The sequence below is a fragment of the Lates calcarifer genome, linkage group LG18 (genome assembly GCF_001640805.2).
Source record: "Lates calcarifer isolate ASB-BC8 linkage group LG18, TLL_Latcal_v3, whole genome shotgun sequence".
NCBI classification, from domain to species: Eukaryota; Metazoa; Chordata; class Actinopteri; family Centropomidae; genus Lates; species Lates calcarifer.
The window spans coordinates 8,518,592-8,544,131 of NC_066850.1; the positions used below are offsets into that span (position 1 = coordinate 8,518,592).

Below are 25,540 nucleotides of genomic sequence, written 5' to 3' on the forward strand. Positions count from 1 at the left end.
ACAAGTAAAGGCCATTGTTATCCACACACCTGGTGACAAATTACATAAGACACCCGTAAGCGGCCATATGTCAGGAGAACGCACGCACACACACACACACACACAGTCTGAATCTGTGTTTAATATTCATATGGAGTCTCTTTGTGACAAGCTGGGGAGGTGTTCAGTCACACACTAATCTGAGGTGATTAGTTGTGTGTGTGTCTGTAAGTGTGTGTGTTATAAAGAGACAGAGGGAGTGCTGCATAATTGGGAAAACACCATATTTGCACACACTAAAGATGAAACAGTTTCTGGAGTTTTTTCATCAGCGACTGCGTTAAACTGCAGTGCAGTATGGTTGAAATAGCTCCCTTTTTACAGCCTCTGTCTCACATCATCTCTCTCAATATGCATGTCTTTTCACATGTATATTTCATGTGTGTGTTACAGTGTGTGTCTGTGCATACTGCTGATGTATATTCATGATATTCATTCAGTTGGCAAGCTAAGAGGAGATACAGCACCGGTTGTAGAGAAGGAAAAAGATGATTTGACTGACTTGAGTGTATACACTATATAGACAAAAGTATGTGGAAACTTACACCACTTATGCAAGTGCTGAATATCTCATTCCAAAACTATAAGCATTAAGCTGCTGCTGTAACAGCCTCCACTCGTCTGGTTTCAGGCTTTCAAACATGATTTTGGAACCTGGCTGCAGGGATTGGTTCCCACTCAGCCACAACAGCATCAGCGAGGGTCAACACTGATGTTGGAAGATAAGGCCCGGCTCAGAGTCGGCGTTCCAGCTCATCCCAGAGGTGTTGGACAGAGCTGAAATCAGGCCTCTGAGCAGACCAGTCAAGTTCTTCCACACCAGACTGGGGAAACCATTTCTTTATGGACCTGGCTTTGCGCAAACAGGAGAGGATCCTCACGAAATGATCCTCAAACATTATTGTCTAAAATGTCATTGTATTTTGTTGCATTTAGATTTCCATTTACTGGAACTGTGGGACCATGAAACAGCTCCAGGCTAAAACTACACAAAACTATGTGAACAGGATTTCCACAGACTTTTAGCTGTATACTGGAGTACATCTAGTATTCTTCACTAACTCTGGGATATTTTCCAGGAGCCATTTTAAGAACTAAAGAATTGTTTTTTGACCACAAAAACATGGCATCTGGGAGTGATTGGTCAAAAGAGACAAACAAGCACTAGTTTTTACTTTTTTAAAACTTGGGAATGTCAATTTCTTGTAAGGTTACTGCTCTACTTTACAGACCAGCACCAAGCCTTACTGGTATTCTTATCGTCCATTTTCACCTCTGAATGCGTCCTTTCAAACCAACCATGACACCATTTCTGAAAGTCTATAATAAACAACATGATGACTCTGTGTTGTTATGTTGTCAAGCCCAAAAATTGCTCCTAAATCCTTTATCAGTCTAATTTGCCTGTTTTCCACAGTTCATCAGATGCCATGCAAATGCCAGAGAGACTTTTAATGCCTGTGTTTAATTCCTGGACCTCGGATAACACTGGCTCTATTTAGTCACAAAACACCACACACAAATACAGCAAGTCAAATTTAAACCTAGAAGCAGCACTGCCAAATCTAAGAGATGTTTTACAAAGGACCTGTAACTTAACTGTCAGAAAAGTGGTTTTGACTAAACCTTTCTCCCTGTCTGATTTGCTTAAGCTGCTCAAACTACCGAACTCTGGCCTATTACTGCTGCTCTGTCTCCACAACTAAAGCAATTAAGCTGGTGACAACTGTAATGTAGGAAAGAGGGTCAAAACTACAACAAATAAGGCCAAATGTAAAAGAAAAATCTATTAAAACGGATTGATTTCACTGTGATATTTAGACCGGAAGATACTGAGTATTGGCACAAAACTCTGTCTCTTGTCAGTTTCATTTCAAAAAGTATCAGGATCGAGCTTCAAAAGAGCCCAAACCACCAAAACACACACTCACGCTTACATGCATAACTTCCTTCCACTGCCTTCCAGCAAAGCCCTTGCCCCAACCACATAATGACATTAGCATTTCTAGCCCTCTTCTCTCCACATCTTATCTACTTCAAAAGCAGTGCTTCATTAACTACGGCCATCTATCAGAGAGCAGGGAGCCGGGTGGAATGTGTGTGTGTTTCAGTGCTATGTGGGGTCACAGACTTGTAGATTAGCGTGACAGAGTGGACGTCACACCTCCTCTCAGTCCCCTTGTTTGCGTGTTGTCCCCCGTGTCTCCTCCACTCAGTATCAACATGTTTGTCTCCTCAATGCCACACAACACGCGACATGACCAGAACAGGAAATGCGAGAAATCTACTTATGTTGAAGCAAACAAAGGGGGCGAAAGTTACAAGAGAATTAAATTAACAATACAATGGTAATGGATTTGACACGGTAACAGCATGAATTACGTCTTTCATTATGTATTTACGCAAAAACTACAGCAGCAGTGATCGACACTGACTTTACAGCTTTAACTTTGTTCGTTGCTCTAAAACCACTGCATGAATCAATTTCATGAGTCTCACCGTTTACGAATGTTTATATCAAGTATTCAGGAATCTTTTTCTTTAAACAACAATCTGTATGTTTCACCTGGACCAACACTAAGTGGTTTTTAACTGTATCTAAGATACAGTATTTGCTGATACGATGCCATTATGTACAGAATGTGCACTGTGAGTATTGTGGTGTCTCCACATGAGAGAGGTTATCTGCACAGATCAGAACAAAAGACCGGTGAGGTAAAAAATGAACAATAAAGCAACTTAAATCCTCTCTGTTCACCCTTTAAATTCCAGACTAAATATGTGTACAGTATATCCTCCTTTATGAGCATCAGAAAGTCTTCTGTGGGAAAAAATCCAGCCAAACAAATTACCTACACAGCCAAAAATGCTGCGCCAAAGCAGCCTAAATCTAGCACATCTTGTCACCACATTCATGCCAGATTAATAATTAATAGCAAAACTTCAAGAGATGACACCGGTCCAAAAGTTGGCCCAAGTTCTGCTAACTGAAGCTAAATCTCAGCCGGTATCGGTCCAGGTCTGCACTGCCAAATCTGGCAACCGTACTGTGCACTGGCCAAGTTGGACCAACTTGTTCTGTTTTGGGGAACTGTATAATTTTAGCTGCTCACACAGTATCAGAAAAAATTCATGGAAGCATTAGTCATGTAGCCTAACTTTATAGGTGTGTTCAGACGGGGCACAAAGCTTCGTTTTATTCATGTAAATTTGACTGGCTGAGCTGTTTTGGCAGTCTGTGGTTATTTGCCACACTGTACTAGTAATTTACTTATTTATAAAACTGACAGTCCTACTATTACTGAAGATTGTGATTATATGTTACAACATAATACGCACTTGTGGACCACCGTAGGTTACTAACAACCATTAATCTGTCTTTGTTGATGCTATTTAATCACACAGACACAATGTTAATAAAGTTAAGCTGTATCCTGTATATTACAACCCACACAGAGTGTCTATATTGGTATTGGTTAACATTTAACAGTCACCACCTGGAGGCTATATCTTTGCCACATTTTATTTTACCAGTACATCACTCCCTTTCCTGAGGCACCGCCACTGTTACATTCCTCTTCTAGGGGAAGACACGACCTGCGCAACACTAATAAATCTCAGGTTGTGCTTGTAGGGGGAGAGCAGTTCTCAGAAGAGCTGTGGATTCCCTGAATTCCCCATTCGCCACCGTCAGCCAACACCAATGTCGCGCCGAGAGGCATGATGGGTAAAAGATGCTCCCACACGGCGATAACAGATGTAGTGCGGCATGAGATGAGAGTGAGAGAGGCAGACCAAGAGCCATGGAGGGAGATAGAGGAAAGTAGGGTGCAGGGGGAGGAGAAAACGATAAAGAGCAACAGTAGGGAGCCTGGATCGTTCGTCCTCTGGAGAGGAGAGGAGTGGAGGGAGGAGAGAGAGAGATTGTGGAGTGAAGTGAGTGATGGAGAGGAAGCCAGAGAGGTACTGACAGAGAATCCAGGGCACCAGATGGACAGAGACGGAAAGGAAAAGAAAAAGAGATTTGAGACTCAGATAAAAAAACAAAGATTTAGATTGAGAGAAGAACAAAGAGAGACAGAGGCTTAGAGTGAGAGAGAGAGTGTATATGTATGTGTGTGTGTGTATGTGTGTGTGTGTGTGTGTGTGTGTGTCTTGGCGAGTACGGAGGTCTCAGTTTCTTGGCAGGATGTTGCAGCAGAGTTTGGCCCAGGCCCTAATGGAGATGTAAGAAGCCTCTGAGTTTGATCACAAACACACACACACACACACACACACACACACACACACACACACACACTTTCACACCTTCATCCCCTCTCCACCAGTCTGTCTCCAGACAAACTCAATGCCCTGACGCCACTGCTAAACCCAAACTAAAGCAAAATCACAGAGAAATGTTCAGTGAATGAATCATATGCTGCACCTCTGCAACGAGCCACAATGGTCCCACATTTTTTCAGGCTTTAAAAACTGTCTGATTTTAAACAAAGAATATGACTATCCAGGTGAAAATAACACATTCTCTTCACTTTCTATCAGTGAAATCTCAAGAGCACCATGTTCACTGGAAACTACCACAAAAAGTTTCTTCTTGCAACTACTTTTGAATTTAATAGGACACAAAATGCAAGTGAAAACACTCTTAAAAACATATTTGCTTCCTTTAAAGATAATTTTAGTCAAATTTAGTGAAACTAATCGATTAGTTGTTCTGTATATCAAATATCAGAAAATTGTGGGAAAATACCCATTATCTTTTTGCAGGATCTGAGGTGACACAATCCAGTTGCTTGTTTTATCCAACCAGCAGCTCAAATCCCACAGGTATTCAGTTTACGATCATATAAGACAAAGAAAAGGATCAATCTTCATGCTTAAGAGGCTGGAACCAATAAATTTTGGCGTTTTTGCTTCATCCATATCACTCAGGCAACACTCTGGAACAACCTGAGTGTAAGTCACTGTAAATCTTGTACACACAAAAATAGGTGACGCACAGATGCTGTTGTGTGTGTTCTTCTAAATCCAGTCCTTAATGTGACTTGCTTCTCCACAGTTAACCTTTGACCCAGTTTAACTGTCCTGGACCAGCTCCCAAACTCCTGTCCATCACACAGACACACAGACACACACACACACACACACACACACACACACAACCCGTGAATACTAGCGGTGGTTATGCAAGGACAGTGGTTATGTCACACACTTGGCACTCACACACATACAAAGACGCTGCTTGCCAGGCTTGGTTTTTAGTCATCTGATTTGCTGTTTCCTGAAACCAAGAGCTGAGGTGTTGCGGCCATGAAACAACTTGAGAAAAATAAACATAATTTTGCGGATTCCTCTCTCGTTCTTCATCTTTGTTGGACGCCACTGAAACCACACACAGACCCATGCTGGGGAGCTACAAAGATACAGAGCCGCTTAAAGACTCCAACACAAGCAGGGGAAGACTTCAGAAAATAAACGCCAGGGAGACCGCCTGTGAGGATGCCAATTAAAACAGAGAGTCCAAACTGGAGCGTGTGTGTTCGAGTGTGTGTCTCCTCTGGAAGTCACTTCATTCCACTTAAAGGTTGTTTGTTTGCAAAGGAGGAGGTAAACACACCTAGCTGCACACACATACAAACAAAAACAAGATGGGCTTTCCCCCCGAACATTATTGAGCGAGATGGAGAGGAGGGATCAGCCGCCATCTGCTGAATCATGAGTCATTCTCTTTAGAGTGTATCAGCTTTCAATCACCATCACTCCATCTCCATCAGGATGGTGTAATACACAGCAGATGCATACATCCTCATTTCTTCTGTCAGACACTACACAGGGTCTGATGTGTACGATGACAAGCTGTCATCACAAATTCATCTTCACTGTTAATATTAGTTTGTGTGTAAAGCTGCTTAAAGGAAAATCCATGTGCAGATACTTTGTTATCCCTTTACAAGAAACAGCACAGCAGGACATATAAATAAAGAGAGGATGTAATAAATACTGACTCCACAGTTGATAAAAACCTAAATTAAAAGTACGGATGCACCTGTCTAATCCACCGAGTTGGTACCAGCACTAGCAGTGACCTGATTAAGTGGATCAGTTAACGGCCAGATGTGACCAGTCCCTATTAAATATAGCATCTTCCTCACTGCAAAATTCATTTTTAAGTTGCATTCATTCAGCCACAGAGAGTCAACCTCTGGCCTCATGTTAGCTTACATAAAAATAACCCCAGCGTAACCCACAGTGAGGAATACAGATTATAATTTAGGAAAACACTGCACTGCTACAGGATCAGTACTCAGTATCAAATAACATGAAATAAGATACTGGAATTGGTATTGGGAGTGTGAACAGTGCAGGAATCGGTGCATCCCTGGTAAAATAACCTAATAAAAATGCATAAAATCCATCTTAAATGTGAAGTAGCACTAAAATGACATGATGTACCAGAGTGTTAGTAACAGAAGTTGATGGATAAATGTACCACACAATCTCTAAATGGAAATATAATTAATTACTCCACACACCATGTGTTAAAGCTTCTGTTAGTTAATAAATTTGTATCATTTTACTCTCATTCTTAGAAGATATGTACACACTGGGAAGAAGCCTTTCCTCTTAAAACCTACTGTAGCCTAGGGATGTTTTTGCTATTGCTACATAGCTAATATTAGCATTAGCAACTGTTTACTTACCAGTCAAGAAGAAATGTTGTGATTTCAGCATCAAATTTCATCCCGTTACTCACCAAGAGCTGTCTCCAGTGATGGAAAGCAACGCCATGTTAACTCTTGCTTTGTTTATATTTCTATCACCTCTTTTGTTTATTGACAAGTGGTTTCTTGCCACTTACTTCTTCATCCTCCTCATGTTAGACTGCTTAAGAGCATGCTAACTAGCTAGCTTACAGCTAGCTGGTTAGTGCACTAACATCAGTAGAAGAAAAGTGATAGAAACAGAAGCAAAAAAACAATTAATATTGGTGGAGACAGCTCTTGGCGAGTAAGTGAATGAAGGTTTAATGCTGAACTCGCAATGTTGAAAATAGCTCTTGGCCGGTAAAGAAATGAAGTGAACTCACAACATTGTTAATGCTAACAGTGGCTATGTAGAAATAGCAAAAGCTTAGATATAGCACATTTAATTCATAGAGACTGATGAAAACACTCAACATTTACAGGGATATTGTACTGTATGTATCCTACAGCAAACCTTCCATTTGTTTTTACAGGATTAAAGCTAATGGATATATCCAAGTGTGATATTGTGTCTTTTTTTTACTTCAAAAAACATGTTGGAGATGTGTTTGATTTTCCCTTTACAGCACAGAGACCTACAAACATCCAGTCACCATGTACAGTACAGGTCATCTACAAGAGAATATCACCCATTAAACAGCAGTGAGATCATCCAGTATTGATTTTCCACTGTGCGCGTGTGTTCATGCTCAATGCTCCACACCACAAAACTGCAGCATAACAGTCAGGGGATCATCTTCTCTACATCCTGTGCTCATGTATATGTGTGTGTGTGTATGTCCATGTTCATGTCCCACTTGGCAGTTTAGTGTGATTCTTTCAGCGAAAAAAGGAACCTCATGACTTAGGAATGCTATGAATGGCTTAGAGGCCTTAAGATGGGAAACTATGCATTGATTCCCGGACATCATTCCCATAACATTAGCCTGCACACACTCCTCCACTCTGACCTCTCTGTTGACTCACTCATCCGCTAAAGTACAAACAGCTCTCTATTAGGAGGTGTGTCACACAGCTGGTCAGTCACACACACACACACACACACACACACATACATGCTTCTAACCAGATGTGTGTATTTGGCCCACCCAGCATTTTACAGACATCTCCTCATGGGCCAATGTCTTGACCCAATAAAAGCCAAGTGTGTGTGTAAAACAGTAGACATAACTCACTGACAATAACACAATGTCAAAAACCAACAGAGATATTTCCACCCATAATGAATCTCTCTAACCTGAACTTAATCCTCCATATCTGGTGTTAAAAAGCTACGGTCACTGTACTTTGTTTCTTGAGCTACAGTCTGATCCTGGCGCTGCATTTCCTCCAACGTTTTCCCCGCAGCGCAACTTTATCTCCTCAGTTGATCTCCACATCAATTCAGTGTTCTGTAAATAATCACCGCCCTTCAATAAATTCAATTAAATGCTAATTTGTAAAGCAAACATGATATGCAACATTGTTTACAGTTTTAGGATGTGGGAGATGAGATACATACAGTAACAAGCTGGGTTTAATATTTCTGGTTTACTCCTGTTTAGCAGCACAAATTCATGGCGTGAAGGACAAACAAATGTTATCAGGCAAGAGTTTAAATGTGTCCCAAGTCCATATCACACACTAATTTAATCAGGTTTTAGGTATGTTGACCGTTCACACTGGACAGTAACAATAAAGTACTCAAGTATGCATACTTCTGAAGTATATTAGGAAGCACAGACAACTACACAAAGTCTATCCCCGGATAACGGGTATAGAGGTGTGGCTGAGAGCTCTCTAAAAATTCCAGTAGGTTGACTTTGAATTTTTCTATGTTTATTGCCAGAGAACACAAAGTACAGCTGGGACTGATGGGAAAAGTCAGGACATCACCAAGCTTACTACATTTAATCCTGAGGGGAAATCTCATGGCAATCCGTGAACCTCATGGTGGCACTAAAGGAAAAGTCGGTAGGATTCATCCTCTGGGAACCATGAATATCTGTACTAAAACCCATGGTAATCCATCTAATTGTTTTTGATTAATCGGCCTTTGGATCAAAGCGATCAGTGGCAATAAAAAGCCCTGACAGTATGAAAATTATTACACAGTACATGCTGTATACGGTTAGTATACAGTCTAGAACTGGGGTGAATCTATTGCGTGACAAGCCCACTTCTGCTTTCATTAAAAATTATGTTGGAACTGGGAACCAACAAAAGCGTATCAACACGCATGTGGCTTCAATTATTCCATAACATCTAACAAATTTATTGTCACAAAGAGGAAATTAATGCGCAGAAAACAGAAACACATTAACACAAAGAAACAACAGTATCAAACGACTCAAATCACAGGTGTCGTGAGAGGTGACAAACCACAGACACAATGCACTGCCTGGTCTTGGCCACCTGTTGCAGGTGTTGGCGAATTTTGACACCACATGAAAACACCTTTGGATACTTCATTAATGAAAGAAGCCAAACACTAATTATTTTCAGCATTCAAAACAAACGTTTCCAGTGCATTAAAGTGTTTAAATTAAGCTGTATTCATTTTAGACAAGTTCAAGTTCTTGCCCTTTAAGCGCCCAGACCCCAGTGGCTCCCAGTTTATGAACCTCTGGATCTGTGTGTGAGCGGTTGGCATTCTCGGCTGCCGGTCTGCGACCTCAGCCCTGGTCATGAAACGCTCTTGCTCGAGGGGGCCCGAGGCGATGCTCCTCCCGGACGCCTTCGCCTTTGATCTCCTAATCACCTGGCCCAGCCTCAGCCTCGGCAGAGAGAGAGAGGGAGGGAGGGAGAGGCTGCAGGGGTGGGAGGAGCGGACAATAAGACCATCAGCAGTTGTTCTCGCAGGAACATTGAAGCCTTTGTGGTGCGGGAGTTGGAGGCTTCAAGGAGGTTCTTAAACTCCACTATTAAGATTTGGAGTCATGAGTCAGGGGTTCAAGGTGATAGAGCTAAAGTCAGTGAACATTTTGCCACCTGTTAACCTCACATAAGCAAATACATTTCCTCACTTTGCCCACACACCTGCTCAATGATACAATTCAAGAAGCAGCCAAAGCCAGATCACCTTTTCAGGAAATCACTGTTTGTTTATCTTCTGACTAAAAACAGCTCATGCATGCAGACCTGTTTAGCTCCCAGCTTTCCCAGCATCACCTGAATGGACTGAGCTTTACAAACACCACAGTTATGCCCCTGTAGGTTCAATCTAGTGATGCAGTCAAGATTGAGACCACAATAAATGCCAGAAAGGGGACAAAAGAAAAGGGGAATACATGGATCTAAAGTGAGAAAGACAGACTGGATTTGTTACAAATGTGTCCATCATCCCAGTGTCACACTGTTTTGTCCTCATGTTCAAGAAATCAACATTATGACAGCTGTCAGAGTCGTGGAGCTGAAGGTACTGTCTGTTCTTTTTGTGCTCAGCATGCGGTGGCTCCCCCAGCACTCAATCCAAACCTGGCACCCAGAGAGGACAGGCGGGGAGGATGACAGACCTTTTTACATTGTCCCACACTGACAGACAAAATCTAACTCAGATAGGTGCTTTATGTATATTTTGGTCTGTAGCCTGCAGCATTTCTATGTTTTTTAAAGCACTTTGCTTCACACTCACTTCACTCTGTTGACTTTGCATAACAGACTTCCTTTCCTGTCTCTTCTTCTCCTGTGTCATGCAGCATGTTGCAACCACGCACAAAGCTCCTAAAACACCTCATTTTATCAGGTTCTTTATCCCCATATGGAAAGACTGTGCTGCTGATACAGTGTGGTGGAGACACTCAACAGTCTGTACTGCAGCTGAGAGGGGTGAAGCTATGGTTGGAGTAGCAGTTCCTTGGCTCATTTCTGGCGCATTCATCTATGATGAAGCGAAATAATGTCTAATTTTACACTGTAGGGGTCATGGGAAATATATTCTAGAAGGTTTCTTACCTCAGTAGATTGGGCAGAGGGATGGAGCCGGAGCCTGACCCCAGTATCCCCTTCTTCCCACTCAATAGTTTCTCCACCAGGGCGACATTCCCGGTCCGGGCGGCTTCCAGCAGCTCCTGCTCCTTCCCCATCCCGGACACAAGTTTGCAACAACGGGGCGATGAAAATCCAGCAAATCTCCCATAAATCCCTGCTGCCCTTCTCCCCTCCGACCCCTTCTTTCACTGTCTGGTGTGGGAAAGCATCAGAAAGGATTCCTCTCCTGCTCCTGCTGCTGCTGCTACTGCACGGTGATATACTGTAGGTGTTATTGATGCTGCAGAGCAGATTTGACGTGCACGGCTCCCTCGGTGCCTTATAACCTCAGTCCATTCACACGCACGGCTCCGTAATCTCCTCTACTACTAGTCCGCTGACGCGCGCGCAGGTCCCCCGGTGTAACCTCGGTGCAAACGAGCGCAACGGGGGGAACCGGAGGCTCCAAAGCGACTCCCCCTGAACGCCAAGTGTGTAGTGAGGAGTAACCCCGGCGTCACCAAAACCAAAAACACACACAAAAAGCAAAACACAAACTCCTTCTTTGTCCAGCAGAGAAGAGCCTCCGGTCTGGTTTGAAGCTCCAGTTGACAACAGGCGGGAGGTGAAGCCCTGTCCGCCTCCACGAGAAGCTCTCCGGTCCCACTGTACTCTCCACCTCTCTCCCCTGAACCTACCGCACTGCCCGGTGCCTCTGTGTGTATTTATGTGTATGTGTGTGTGTGTGTGTGTGTGTGTGTGTGTGTGTGTGTAGCATGACACTTAGCTGTCAAGTTAGCAAGGACTAAATAGTGGAGTTCCGGTTCAGGCTTTCAAAATAAATGCTTCTTGTTCCGGATGAGTTGCAAGCGTTTGAGCACGTGTTGAAGCTAAAACAGGAAAACAACAATAAAGGCTGTGTTTCTTTTATATTTGGCTTTAACGCCTTTATATGTCTCTTGTAGAGCACTTAAGTGGCCTTGTTGAAAAGTGCCCTTATCCTTATAATCCAGACATAGCTTCTTGTCCTATTTACTGAAAAATTCACAAATAAAATGCATTTTGATCGCTATAATGCTGCTGTAATGCCTGAAATAATTGTATGTTTTAGCAGCAGTCAATCAGCACTAATCTTGGATGCTCCCACGTAATGTCGTGCCTTTTCGATGCTTTTATTTTGAAACCAAAGCCGCGTGATTTCCTGTGTGATTCTGTCTGACGTGACTTACAGACTTACTGTACAGGCTGGGCGTGGATGACGATGCTACAACACCAACAGGAGGCGATGCCTTTGTTAGGTTCTCAAAAAAAAGAAGAAAAAAGTCACACTCCTGCTCCCCAGCTGCGCCAGTTGTTGCCACGTTCATACCAGAAACTCACTCTATCAAACACGCACGTGCCCGCTGGAGGTGTGTCCACCCCCTCCCCTCTCCTCCTCCTCCGCTCCACTGCTGCAGCTGAATGGGTCTGGAAAACAGGTGAGATCCTAAAATAGCCTCCCTGTCGTGTCAGAACAGGGTTTGTGTGAATGGAGAATGAACGCGGAGGATGGATCTTTAATGCGCTCTGATGTGTCCACTAACCGCCTGGGAAACACACTCACACCTACCCATCCACCCCCTCCCTCCACTGCGCCCCCACTCTGCCGCTCGGTGCATGCTGGGACCTGCCTGATGGCCCCACTAATTGAAGAAGTGCTGCCTTCAAGTGCTCCACCCACAGCTGCTCTGTCCGACTTGTGAGCTCATAAAAAGGACTTGACTGAGATATTTGAACAGGATAAAGCTGCATGTTAATGAGCTGCATGTTATTTCAGCACTATTTTTACTGATTTATTAAAACTAGAGAAGTGTCTCATACTTCCATGCTTATGTTCAGTTGTTGCTCACGTTTCCAGTATGTGGTTGTATTTGGTGCTACAGTCACCTACAGTAACAAGCAGCATTACGTACCCTACGTGACAGTGATGATGCTTCTCAGTGAGAGATGTGGGTATACACACAGGCCTACACCTCCTCCTGGAGGGATAAGCTGGTACAATGGAAGTCAGGGCTCTAACAATTATTGATTCATGTCTATATCACATATTCCAGGAATCTTTCAGCCCACAAATATACAGATAATAGAGGAACAATGCTCGTAAATCTGGAATTAATTTGTTTACAATGATGTAAAACAGAGAAAAACAGCAAATCCATGTGTTCATGTATTGAGTTTCATCAGATTTCCCACAATCCAGCTGTGCATGGAGCTGGCATACTCTCCCATATTCCCTCTGCTGTCCTGCACACACACACACACACACACTGTATATATAAATGAATGTGTACATGCTTTGCTTACATAAACAGTCCTGCGCTGTGGCGTAGCCGTCATCACAGAAACATTAAGCTTCAGTATGTAAACAGGTTTTCATATGAACAGCAGCAGAGCAGGACTTTTCTCTCTCTCTTCTCTCTCTCTCTCTCTCACACACACACACACACACACACACATTTGAACATTTAATGCCCTTCTATGACTCACTGCACAACTCCAGCCGTAAAATGTCATGACCATTTATGTGCACAAAGTCCAAACACTCTGCTGCAGTGGTTCAGCGCAGCCCATTTGAGGCTGCACTTACATTTAAAGAGTCTCTGATCTCTGGATGCAGGACTTGTTCATTAAGAAATGCAGCATAAAATGAACTCACACAGTATGTTTTAAACACCACATCTGGATTGTTTTGATTTACACAAGCACTGACTTATTTGTTTGGTGATCTGTTCCTGCTCAAGGTTTCACACTTGTGGGAAATTAATCTTTGCTTTTTTAGTAGATTTGAAGCAGGAAACCTACAGAAATGTCCATTTTAAGGAAAAGAATAGGAAAATTTTAAAGGAAAAAATATGACTTCACATCAAAATCTCTGTGTTTACTCAAAATCTTGTCACCTGGGATTTCCTTTTTTTAAATCTATACAAATAAAGACTTGCTCTCTGCCATGGACCAACTTTAAAACTTAAATCTACTGCTACTCTCTGCGCACAGAGGCCTTTGGTTTGGCAGTTCTGGGTCATTTTTCCTCTTACAAAATGTTTTTCTCATGTGACACAAGTCACAAAAAAGAACAGTCAGAAGTTGAAAGTTTTAAATTGGATACTCTTTTATTTTCATCAGTATTTCAGCAGCTTTAACAGACAAAATACAACTTATTACTTCTTGTGTCTTTTTCTTCCTCCACAGGTTTTTCAGAGGGTGGAGTTTCCCAGAGAGGGTGAGGAGGGAGGGCTGTGATGAACGAAGGAACGGAGGAAAAACTAAGGTGGAAAAAAATCAGACAACAAAAAAATAACAAATTTTTCCTCTCCACCAAACAAAAGTCTTCACACACAATCGTATGAAAAATCCTCCCTCCAACATTTCAAGTCTTAATACCACATTTGTGCAGAGAACTAGTCGTGTTTCATGTTGTTTACAGGAACCAGAACAAGTTTTTTTTTTAAAGGTAGAAACTGAAATGAACGGGGCCGGACTAATACACAGGTTATGACAGTTGCATACGTAGGATGACGGATGTACTGGATCTACTGTTACTGTCAAGTGTGAGAGCAGAGTTCGGAAACCTCAGACTGTCCCTTTTATAGTCTTTTGTGCTGTGAAGCTGTGCTGTTAGAAAACGTCAGTCAACTTTTAGTCATTTTAAACATCTACTCTGGGATTTCCCACCCCTGAAATCGCCACGCAGGCTTGAAGCATGAACAGCAGCAGATGTGGTCGACGCTCGTCCATGAAAAAAATTACACATGAAATATTAGAAATTCACATAAACACACACACACACACACATATATATATGTAGTCAGGCAGCTTCAGTGTGCCTTTATTTCCTGCTCTTGCTCTGTCTCCGCTCGTCGGCTCGACTCTTGTTCTCTTGTAGTTCTGCTTGTTGTCTTTACAGTGCCTCAGTTTTAAAAGTGCTGCACATGTTAAGTAGCTATTTACACATAGAAAAATAAGGGGGGGGGGGGGGTACAGACTAGTGTTGGGGGGCATTTTGCTGACAAAGCTGTGTGAAACTGACAAGATAGAAATTCATCCCCTACTTGTAATGAAATGCTTGTTCTGGCTGAGACACACACACATAAACACACACATTCAACTGAGACAGACACTGCATAACCATTCAGAGTTCTGTAGAAAATAGTTATGTGTTCACATTCTTATACAATATACACTGTACACGCTCTGAGGACGAGTAAGACCATGATTTTGTCTCGTCCCACGCCAAATATGAAAGCACTAAATTACAGGTTAAATTTCGATGCAGTGCAAAATAAGTTATTTATTGAGACATTCTTCTGAAGATACGACATTCAGATTTTCTTTATTCCTACAGGTCTGAATGAAGCTCATCTAAGATTAGCTGTGATTTATTTATTTATTTTGTGTTAACTTACACAACAGAAGTGTGGGAGGGGTTTTCTGTAGGCACAACCACGGATATAGATCCTCATCCTCTTTCTTTCTTTCACACACACACACACACACAGTTCCACTAAATGTCATTCCTCCCTTTTCGACTCTCTCCACATGTATCAAGCATCCACAGTCCAAAGTGGAGAACGTAAAACAGACAACAAGCGTGTAAAATCGTGTACTTTTGAGTCTTTGCACAGACTCTGCATTGCTTTATGAAGGAATTATTTTGAAGTCTAAAGTCACATTGGTGGCTCAGTCGACAAATAAGTGCGTAAAGGGAGCCACTGTAGTAAGAGATCCCTCTTTTTTCCTTTACTTGTCGATGTCGCCTCGAATTATTTCGCTGACTCTCGTCCGCTGCCTCCCCATCGGTTTCGGTCCTTATCGCTGCAGACCAGCGGGGGCTGAACAACTGGCCGGGTGTGACGGGAGGGGCCGGGCCTAGCTGGTGTTGACTTTGAGGCTTTTCATGCGGTGGAGCAGCGAGTCCTTCTCCATCTGTGCCTCTGCCAGAGCCATTTTGGCTCGAGACAGCTCCACCTTCAAACATTCGTTCTCCTCCATCAGCATCTGCAAACAAACCGTGAAGAACGGCCACAGTGAGGAGGAGACAGTGCATTTTTACATGGAAAGATAAAATATCTAAAATCATGAGATTTGGCTGAAAGCTCCAGAAAACTTCCAGAGAGAGGATGGTTTGTCAAACAGCTGTTTTGAATCTTTAAATCAATAAGTTTCATCTATGAAATGATGAAAAGTAGTGAAGAAATTCCACAACCCAGGGACCACGACCTCAGTGTTTCCCTGACTGTAACCACATAGTTTTAGTTGCTTAATTCTAACCAAACCTTAACTGTACAAGTTGAAGACTAATCATTTTTTGTGACTGTCACTGACATCGATGTCTTTCTGATAGAGGTGTCAAATTGGAAACAAATGGGTTGCTTTGGAAACAATGACAAACGCACTGTATTAATATTTTGAAACAGCATTATGCAACTGTTCACTCTGAGCGTTCAATCTGAAAATGTAATGCATAAATTGATGAATATCACTCCCACTTTAAATGAAATGAAAGCCAAACAAGGAACTGGAATAAGTGTGGCAAAAACAAAATTTGGCATGACATCTTTTTATATCTGCCTCCAGAATGATCACTCATACAACAGTTTCTCTTATTGTTCAACAGTTTCTCTTTGTAGGAGGAAAAGAAAAGAAAAGCAGGAGCAAAGATTTGTGCGGCTATAAGCATTTCGCTAAAATCTTTTAACTTCAGGATTGACTGCAGATGGTGACATTTTGTGCCTGTAAACCTTTTACTCCCACAGTGTGCAGCTCACCTTTTCTCTGGTAGATGGAGGAGGGCTGGTGGGCGGGGCTTGGGTCTGCGTGGCCTTTGGTACACCGCAGACGCCGCCCACAGCCTCGGGGACCGGACTCAGAGAGCTGTCAATCAATGCGCCCTCTTTCCTGGGCTTGGCCTCCCCTGCTCCGTCCACTGAGAGAGAGAACAGAAGGGAATTTGGAGGTGTGGATGTACCAAGCGTGGACGTGAAAGCGTTTACCAGGTTATATAACTGCAGTGAATCAGCGCTGAAGTGGAGGTGGAACTATCTGGCAGATAAGAATATGTGCGTGTTTGTCACCTCCTATAGAAAAAGACCCGTCGTCTCTTCTGTGTATGACGAGACTGTCCACGTGTAAGGTGATAGGCGAGGGCTCGGAGTCGGAGGGATTGTCTCGGGGGCCGTCGTCCTGAAAGACACAGAGTACATGGTGAGTGCAGGGGTGTAAGTTTTGATGTGAGTGAAAAGAAGACTGAGAGAGAGAAATTATCCACATCCAGGTTTCCACATCAGTTCCACAGCAATTCTACTCACCCATGAAGGAACCCAGGAGAGGAGGCAGAAAGGCCTTTCTATGTCATTAAACATTCAGTTAAAATCCAAATTCCAATTAGGCCATGGTTCAAAATGTTTAACTTGGTTGTAGGAGCAGCTGCACTGTATGGCAGTGAGTTATGGGGTCTATTACTGCAACAGGATTTGGAAAAAATAGGACAAATATCCTCCTGAAATGTTGCAGGTAGAGTTTTGCAACAATAACCTCTGGGTAAAAACCTCTAAAGTGTGAACACAGGGAGCTGGAGCATCAGAACTGGAAACACCAGGGATCCTCACCTTTAAGTTTATATGCGTGTTCCTGACGCTGATCTCCATGGGCAGCACCTGCGGCGCAGAGTCGTCCTCCAGAAAGTGGGCCAGGTTACGCAGCGTGGACATCAGGAAGCTGGCTTGGTACCCGTGGAGACGCAGCTGCAGGAAGCCATTGCGCTCGGCCAGCGGCGAGTGGGCGGCGGCGCAGGGCCCGCTCTCCAGGCGAGCCTGCACCTCCGAGCTGTGGAGGCCCCTGAGGGACGCGGAGCTGATCTCGGCACTGGCTGTGAGGGAAGATACGGAGGGGATGCTGTTAGCGTTAGCTTCAGTGTCGTGTCTGCGGAATTCACGTGGAGGTGATTCAGCTGAAAGACATTTACACCTGACGTTAACATACACCCAGTGTGAAAGAGGATTTCTCTGTCATTTAGCACCATATAAAACAACAGTTCACTGATGTTAGTTGGTGAATAACACTTCAAAAAGAGTGTGGATGGTTCAGTGTCTCCTCCTCCTCCTGATCCAACAGTTAGCCTCATGAGCTAACAGTAAGGGATGTGTGGGTGGAGGCCAACAGTCCTCTATAGTACTGTATTTGCTAAGCCATGCACTTTCAAGTGATCCAATCAGATCTGAAGCATCTGATCAGATTTCGCTTGTATTTAGACACTGCCACAATTTCCTGTTTCACTTGGAAACACGTCAGAAGCTGACAATGCTCAAACTGCCATTTCACTGTGACTTTAAATCAGGATGTAATCAGGACATACTGAGTGAACTGACAGCTTGATTCTGTGTAAACTTGCTCACTCTTAAATTATGGGTGCATGTTAAGGCCAGGTTTAAACAAGGCTGAAGTAAGAGGTGGGATGAAGAAAAAGACAGAGGAAGCAGAACATCAGAAAGAGGAGTGGGAGACAAAGTTGGAGGCAAAGAAAAAGCAAAGTGAGCTGGAAAAAGAGAAGCAGGAAGGAATTAGGAGGGGAAAAAAAAGGTGGACTGAAGGAGACTGAGATTTCGTACAATCCCACGGGTTCTTCGCTGCAGTGATGTTTAATTATTTCCGAGGACTAGGGATTAGAGGGTTTGGTGGAAACTCCCACCTAAGAATTGGGGATTCAAAGTGAAGATTTAACCACTGAATCGTTTCTTATTCCTTTTATGAATTAGACACTCCACAAAAATAAGCTCTGAGGCGCTAGAAATTGCACAGGAAAGTGTTTCACCCCTGAATGGCCTGAACTTGACTCATAAAATATGCTGATACGATTCCTGTTTATTAAGAAAAGAGGCAGAAAAGGTGAGAAAGTGAGGAGGGAGAGAAAGAATACAAACACGAAGTGATGAAAGCCGAGGATGAGATACGTTAAATCCAAGAGGAAGGTGATCAAAACCCTCCTTTCACACATTCTTTGCCACTTTATACACAAATGGTAATTCAGCTGGCAAGCACACAGTTACAGGCACGAGTTTTTAACATATGAGAGACACCATGAGTTGCACTCAGCAAGGCATGAAAATGGCCACTTAAAGGAAATGATCTTTTCATAATGACAGTGAGAAATGTGTCACATCTCTTTAATATGCTCTCTGAAGGAAAGTCAGGAGGGGGTTAATACCATAGAGCAAAAAACACTTGCAAAGGCACACACATACACACACAACCCTGTCAGCTTTTCTCTGATAAAATGACATATTCTCCCTCAATCCTGGGCAGCTAGGGTCGAGGCAAATACAGAGGGAGAGAGAGTAAGAAGAGATGGGAGTGGGAGAGGTGAGAGAAAGAGAGTGAGGGAGCCAGCAGCCAAGGACTGAGTGACTGTGATAAGACGGGGGGGGAATGGCCTGAAGAGGGGGAGAGATGAAGGGAAGGAAAGGTGGAGAGAGAGGGGGTTAAATGACAGAGGATTAGTAGGAAGATGGAGTAGGAGCTGGAGGGTGGAGTGAGGAGGAAAGGTGGAGGGAAAGAGAAAGAAGAAAGGGGGAGAGGAGGAGGAGGAGGGATTGCTCTTGTGAGATAGCAAGAGGAGGAGGAGGAGGAGGAGGAGGAGAGGTAGCGAGGGGTAAAGCTGGCGTTTCTCTCATTGCCTGAATCACTGGACTGAAACTGCAAAGTCTGCTGCAGTGGAGAGATGAGGAAGGTGGGGAGGAAGAGGGGGAGAGGGAGAGAGAGGGCAAATTAGGCTGAGAGGAGAGCAGGAAGATGAGGGGTTAAATTTGTCAGCACAGATAGTTGCAGTTAATTTGAATCTGGCTGACACACACACACACACGCACTTAAAGGTTGTGGGCCTAATGTTGCAAATAATGGGACCACTCACTCCATTACTGTCAAATTTACCATCTCTTAAGTGCTACACACACACACACCACACACACAAACACTGAGAGAAAGAGATCTCAGTGTCACACAAACACCCCCTGCTGCTGGAAAAAAACGAGACAAACACACACGCCTCATGCCATCAGCATTTGCAACACACTGAATCTACGGTGCATCTGCAGTGCATGCCGTCGAGCACAAGTCCTGAGTCTGGGAATGAGATTTGACAGAAGACAACACACACACACACACACACACACAAACTGTTCATCCACCCACACACACCACACACACACACACACACACACACACACACACACAAGTGGAAAGAGACACGCTGAGGCGAGCATGCATGTTAAAGTTACAGATGGTGAATTAACACACAGCAGTTACCTTGGCTGCTTTGAGCAGGTATTGGTACTGAACACACCATACCTGTGGGGAGTTATGGCAAGGTAAATAAAAAGGAGGAGTGGGGTGGCTGTGTTAGTGTGTAAATATGAGTGTGTGTGTGTGTGTACACAAGGACTAACAGAGATAAGGGGATTGAGACTAGGGATGCAACCAACAATCATTTTCATTATCTCAGTTTTTTGGTTTGTAAAACATCAGAAAACAATGAAAAAAAAAATGATGTGAGACCAAGAAAAACAGTTAATTCTTTAATTTAAGAGCCTGAAATCATCAGCTGGTTGGTGTTTTTGCATAAGAAATGACTTGATTGTTCAAGTAGTTGGAAACTAGTTTTCATCTAATCAGTTAATCAACTAATAGCTGCAGTTCTAATTCAGTAAGTGTCTTTTTTCCTCTCAGTGTGTTACATCTCTTCTGTTGGTGTCTGTTGTGGGTTAAACAGGGTTATCCTGACATTGCTGCTGCTCACTCCAGTTGTCAGTCTTGTGATAAAATGTGAACAAGCAACATAAAGTGACAAGACGGGTCAATGATGGAGCATCCTGGTGGTTCAAATCCCGACAAACCGAGCTTCGAGTCTGTTCTAAGACCTCTCGTACATGTCCTTCCTCTCTCTGTCCTCATGTTTCCTCTCACTCTCTACTGTCAAATAAGACAAAATGCCAGAACAGATCGTCTATAAATAAACTTAAAGAAGAAGAGAAGTTGATTGTGTGGCTGGATTTATACTAAATCAACAGACGCACTCAGTGCCGTCTTCCCCCTGCTGTTCTTTCTTTTTTGGTAACTGGCCTACTTGTTCGCTTAAATCTTGACAAATGTCCCTTCACTTTCATCTTCAGCATTAGTTTAAACCTAAGAAATAGGCTGCAGCCTACTTCTATACAAGTCTGTTTCGGCTGGTTTGTTTTATGTAATCAACAAGCTCATGACTTAAAATAGCAGCAGCTTGTTCTTAACTCCAGTGTTTTGTCTGTTCTGTGATCAGCAAAACACTGAGATATAGTTGAAAATATTAGTAGTTTCAAACTAGGAAACAAGTGTAAATGTGGAGCATTTCAGTACATCTTCATTCTAACACTAATTTGAAAACTTTGAGATAAATACTGCAAAGAAATGAGACCAAGGAGGAGACAATTTTCATAACAGTGGAGGTGTTTTTGTTGGAGCTCCTCAAAATTAAGACATCTTTTCCAAAAACTACTAAACTTGCAGTACAGAGGATGGTGCTGCTTCACTCTGCCTCTCCTTTCTGGCAACATCTTTACTTCTCTGGAGGACGCTCTGCTTGTTTTTGTGTGTGTGTGTGTGTGTGTGTGTGTGTGTGTGTGTGTGTTGTGGACGAATTTAAACTAATTGGAAGAGACTTTTCCATCAGCTTTTCTCTCATTCCATTATCTATCAGTACAAGAAACTCTCCATGTCTATTTGCACTTCTCTTTTGTGCAAAAAAGCAATCAACGGTTTTCTGCCAAATTTATGCAGTGTTGAGAAATTCTTCATCAAGTCTTTCTTTAGGTCTTAAGTGTTTACAATAATTATAGCACCTTTACAAATCAGTGTGGTGATGATTAATTAATTAGAATGCTACACGTAGCACACAATATGTAAATAAATATTGTTTGTGCTGCATGTCAGAGTCATGTTTCATGCTCGGTCACAGGATGAACGTAGACTTCTTCTCACCCAGGCTGCGGTTGCTGAGGTACTGTCTGAGGCTGACGTTGCCCAGCTGGCTGGGTGTCACCTGTCCCACCTCCAGAGCCACGGCCGTGCTCTCGCCCACCACCTCCATGCCCACACACACCGACCGCACCTTCAACACCAGCACCGACACCTGGAGGAGATGCGCGCATACACACACACACACACACACACACACAAAAACCATCAGGAAGATACAGTCGACATTTATTTGGTCGTCACCACAGTACGTCACATAACAGCAGATCCACAGCAATAGAAATGTGATGGTTTAGATCTTTCATATCTTACTATGTCTTTGGTGGGCTCGTCGATGCTCTGGGATGTTGCGCTGACAGTGTCAGGGGACCCGCCTCCCTCCTGCTCCTGACCAATCGCAGCCTCAGTGGCACTCTCTGTGGCGCTCTGTTCACTGACGACATCCTTAAAGCCTGAGATGGACACATCATCTACACATGACAACAAAAAAAACACATTACTTACACAAACAAGTAACCAGATTTGACCCTGCCTGTTTATATACTGTCTTGCTTTATCAATACATGCTTATACATTACTGGCCTCATAACACAATGCTGCCACCTTCTGGTTAAAACAGCTGCCTGCAAGTTCATCCTGTATACAGTAAAGATCATCTCTTGTTACTTTTGTTTCACTTTCTACATATGGAAGCCAGAAGTCAAGATAAAATACAGAGCTGATGTGGAGACGCTTATTTGCCAAACACTGGATAAATAAAGATCATTTCTGTGTGTGTAAGTTTGCTCCACCTCTCTCGAGCAGACTGTAAGTGTCTCCGTCCTCCATCAGGTAGCTGTCGATGGAGATGTTGTCCAGGGACTGCAGGGACGGGCTCTTCTTCATGTTCTTGTAGGACACTGAGAAACTGGACTGGGAGCGATCCCGCATCAAACGACCACTACAACACACACACACACACACACACACACACACACACACACACACACACACACACACAGCATGAAGTCACAAGAGGAAACTGTGAGAATTTCTGTATTATTACACATCTGCTTGAGAATCACTGTCCATGCATGCTATTGATTTTAAATGACTGATACAGGGCGGACTGATTGAAAGAGATGTTAACTGATTGATTAATTAACAAAGACAAAAAAGAGGAAAGAGGTGATTGGAGTTTTGTTTGTATGCTGACTGAGCTGAGACCACTGCGTTCTCAGAGAGCTGACTGAGCTTACTCAACAAGTCATGAATTAAATATCACTTCATTCCTTTGTGTGGTGCTGTTTGAGGTCATGTAAGAACTAAAGTGTGCTATCTTCCCAAGTGCCAGAAACGATCTGAAGAAAAATCACAACGGACAAAATCAAAGTGGCTCCCAAAAGACTAAGAACACAAGGCTAAAAAAATGATAATAAAAAAAGGACTGTCACAAACAAAGAGCTTCTAGTTTCATCTCTACCGTCACCACGAGTCAACAGGTAAGACACCAAACACAGAGAGAAACCACTCATTTAACACATAAAGACAGAACACTGACACATAACAGTGTGTCATGCACACATGCAAATGCATGCCCATCGGGGATTCACATACAAAGTTGCACTGATTTGTATTCATCCAGGGATCACAAGCGCAAGGACACACTCACACATACACATACAGTGCATATACACCCGTACACACAGTAATTAGTACAGCTAGTCACAGATCCTGTGCCTTACATGTTGGACATGGAATAAAGGGAGGTGGATCTGCTGGAGTTTGAGGAGCTGAGGAGATCAGAAACCACAGACAAACTTCCTTTCCTTGGTAGAGAGAAAACAACACACACACACACACACACACACACACACACAAACAGAGCGCGCATGGATCAAAGCAACAGTCAAGAGGCAGAAAAAGGAAGTGAGTGAGTTAAGAAATGACAAAACATATACAGTGCTGACAGACAGGAGATGAGCAAACAAACACAGAAAGACGTGGCAGCTTGAGAGCAGCCGACACTCACAATGTCAGAGACACGTGAGGACTGAACACTCATACTGACGATCTCATGAGAGGGTTCAACACACAGCTCTTGTGTTTGGGAACAGACAGACCGAGTTAGAGAGAGAAAGACTCATTCATTAGATTCATTATGTAGGTAAACCACAATGAGGCTGAGTGGAAAATCTTAAAACTATAACACATCAATACTTATGATCTTTTTGATTATTTTAATTATTTAATTATCTTTTTTTAATGAACTGATTAATTGATGAGTCTATAAAATGTCAGACAAACTGCAAGATGGGGTTTAAACTGTTGATTAAATTTGTTTAATGCTAATTAAAACAACTTAAATGCCTAAATCTGTTGATGGCCTCGTGCAGCACTAACAATGGCTTAATTCAATTTAGTAATTCAGTGTAACAGGACACTGTGGTGTAAACTGACAAAGTGAATACCTGGATATTGACTGAGGCATCTTAGCAGCTGCAGCCTTGTCTTTGTCACTCCAGTCTTTGCTGCTCAGTGGATCAGACAGAGGGTCACTTGTCTGGGTTTTAGAGTCTAGTCCAGCTCCCATTTCCTCACCCGCAGCCAACCCATCCACCACCGCCTCGCCCCCTTCGTCTGAACTCCACCTCCCAGTGTTCTTAGCTGAAGTCCTCTCCTCCAGTGAGGCTTTGTGATTGGAGTCAGGACGCGAGGTGGAGGTAGGGACGAGAGGGGCGGGGCCCTGCGTGGCTCCACTCTCTGGACCCTCTCCACATAACAGCTGGTCTACAGTGCACGACCCTTTGGCTGCTCCTCCTTCAGACCCAGACCCTTCATTCCCCTTCTCCCCCTTCTCCGCCCCCTCTCCTGCATCGCTCCCAGGCTCCAGAGTTCCTCGGCTCTCTGAGGGTGAGAGCTCGGACACCAGAGGAGATCCCGAACCTTCGGACTGGGGGATGGGCTTCAGGAGCAGGGACACCTCAGCACTTTTCAGCAGGAGGCCCAGGCAGACGGTGAAGGGCTGGTGGTCTGAAGGACACTGGGAGGGATCTTTGCGCTCCTTTTTGGAGCCCATCTCCTCCAGGTCCTGCTGTAGTGTCTGCTGCAGGGCCTTAATGCTGCGCTGTAGCTGCATCAGGAACACATACTGCCGGTGGCTCACCTGCACACACAGACACCAAAGTGACTTTCTAATGACATGTGGTTCCACTGATCACAGTATCAAAATCATTACACTCAGGGCTCAACATTTGTAAGCAGTTGAAACAAAAAAGAATGTAAAACTCAAAAGATTCAATTTAAGTCTGTAATCACCTATTTTTGGTTAAGAAGACAGAAGCCATAGCTTACATACTGGCGGTGTGATATTCTACATTTTTCCACTACAAAAGAATCACCACTTTGTTGATGCTGGGCTGCAAAATGCATTCCACTTGTGATCACAGGGTGGTGCTTCTTCCTCTAACAAGATAATTTATATAATCATTTTGGCCTTTGAGCAGCTTAATTATGGCACAAATGTTTATTATCTGTCATAATCTGCTGCTGTCATGTCGAGAAAGTAACTGTCATTGCTGGCTAAAAATGAGAAGCCTGCTGCCTGAGTGTTTTATGGGCTGCTTTTTGCTAATAAAAAATAAAAATAGCAAAAAAAGAAATATTCAATGAGAGATATGTTTGCCTCAGAGCTCAGACAAATGTGTGTATTTTATTAAACTGGAACTGCATCCAACACAGGTTGTTAATTTGTTTTGGTTGTTAACCTT

General features: G+C 43.2%; 2 protein-coding genes across 10 annotated transcripts in view; both read right to left on the minus strand.

The window, feature by feature from the left end:
- anks1b (ankyrin repeat and sterile alpha motif domain containing 1B) overlaps positions 1-12,359 on the minus strand; it is a 215,312-nt gene extending 202,953 nt beyond the window's left edge. For 3 of the 9 annotated variants that reach the window (XM_051077889.1, XM_051077888.1, XM_051077887.1), the window contains exon 1: positions 10,737-12,357. In XM_051077889.1, coding sequence (XP_050933846.1) covers positions 10,737-10,867 — 131 coding nt within the window. In that variant the 5' untranslated portion in view covers positions 10,868-12,357. Of the gene's footprint in view, positions 1-10,736 lie in introns of all 9 variants that reach the window. The other 6 variants (XM_051077885.1, XM_051077884.1, XM_051077890.1 and 3 more) reach the window with 6 other exon arrangements.
- A 1,522-nt stretch (positions 12,360-13,881) lies between these two features.
- bltp3b (bridge-like lipid transfer protein family member 3B) overlaps positions 13,882-25,540 on the minus strand; it is a 30,679-nt gene continuing 19,020 nt past the window's right edge. The window contains 10 exon segments of the mRNA XM_051077597.1: positions 13,882-15,785; positions 16,556-16,713; positions 16,862-16,970; positions 17,396-17,655; positions 20,088-20,129; positions 21,795-21,945; positions 22,104-22,261; positions 22,583-22,731; positions 23,516-23,599; positions 24,242-24,936. Of these exon segments, the coding sequence (XP_050933554.1) occupies positions 15,657-15,785; positions 16,556-16,713; positions 16,862-16,970; positions 17,396-17,655; positions 20,088-20,129; positions 21,795-21,945; positions 22,104-22,261; positions 22,583-22,731; positions 23,516-23,599; positions 24,242-24,936 (1,935 nt within the window). The 3' untranslated portion in view covers positions 13,882-15,656.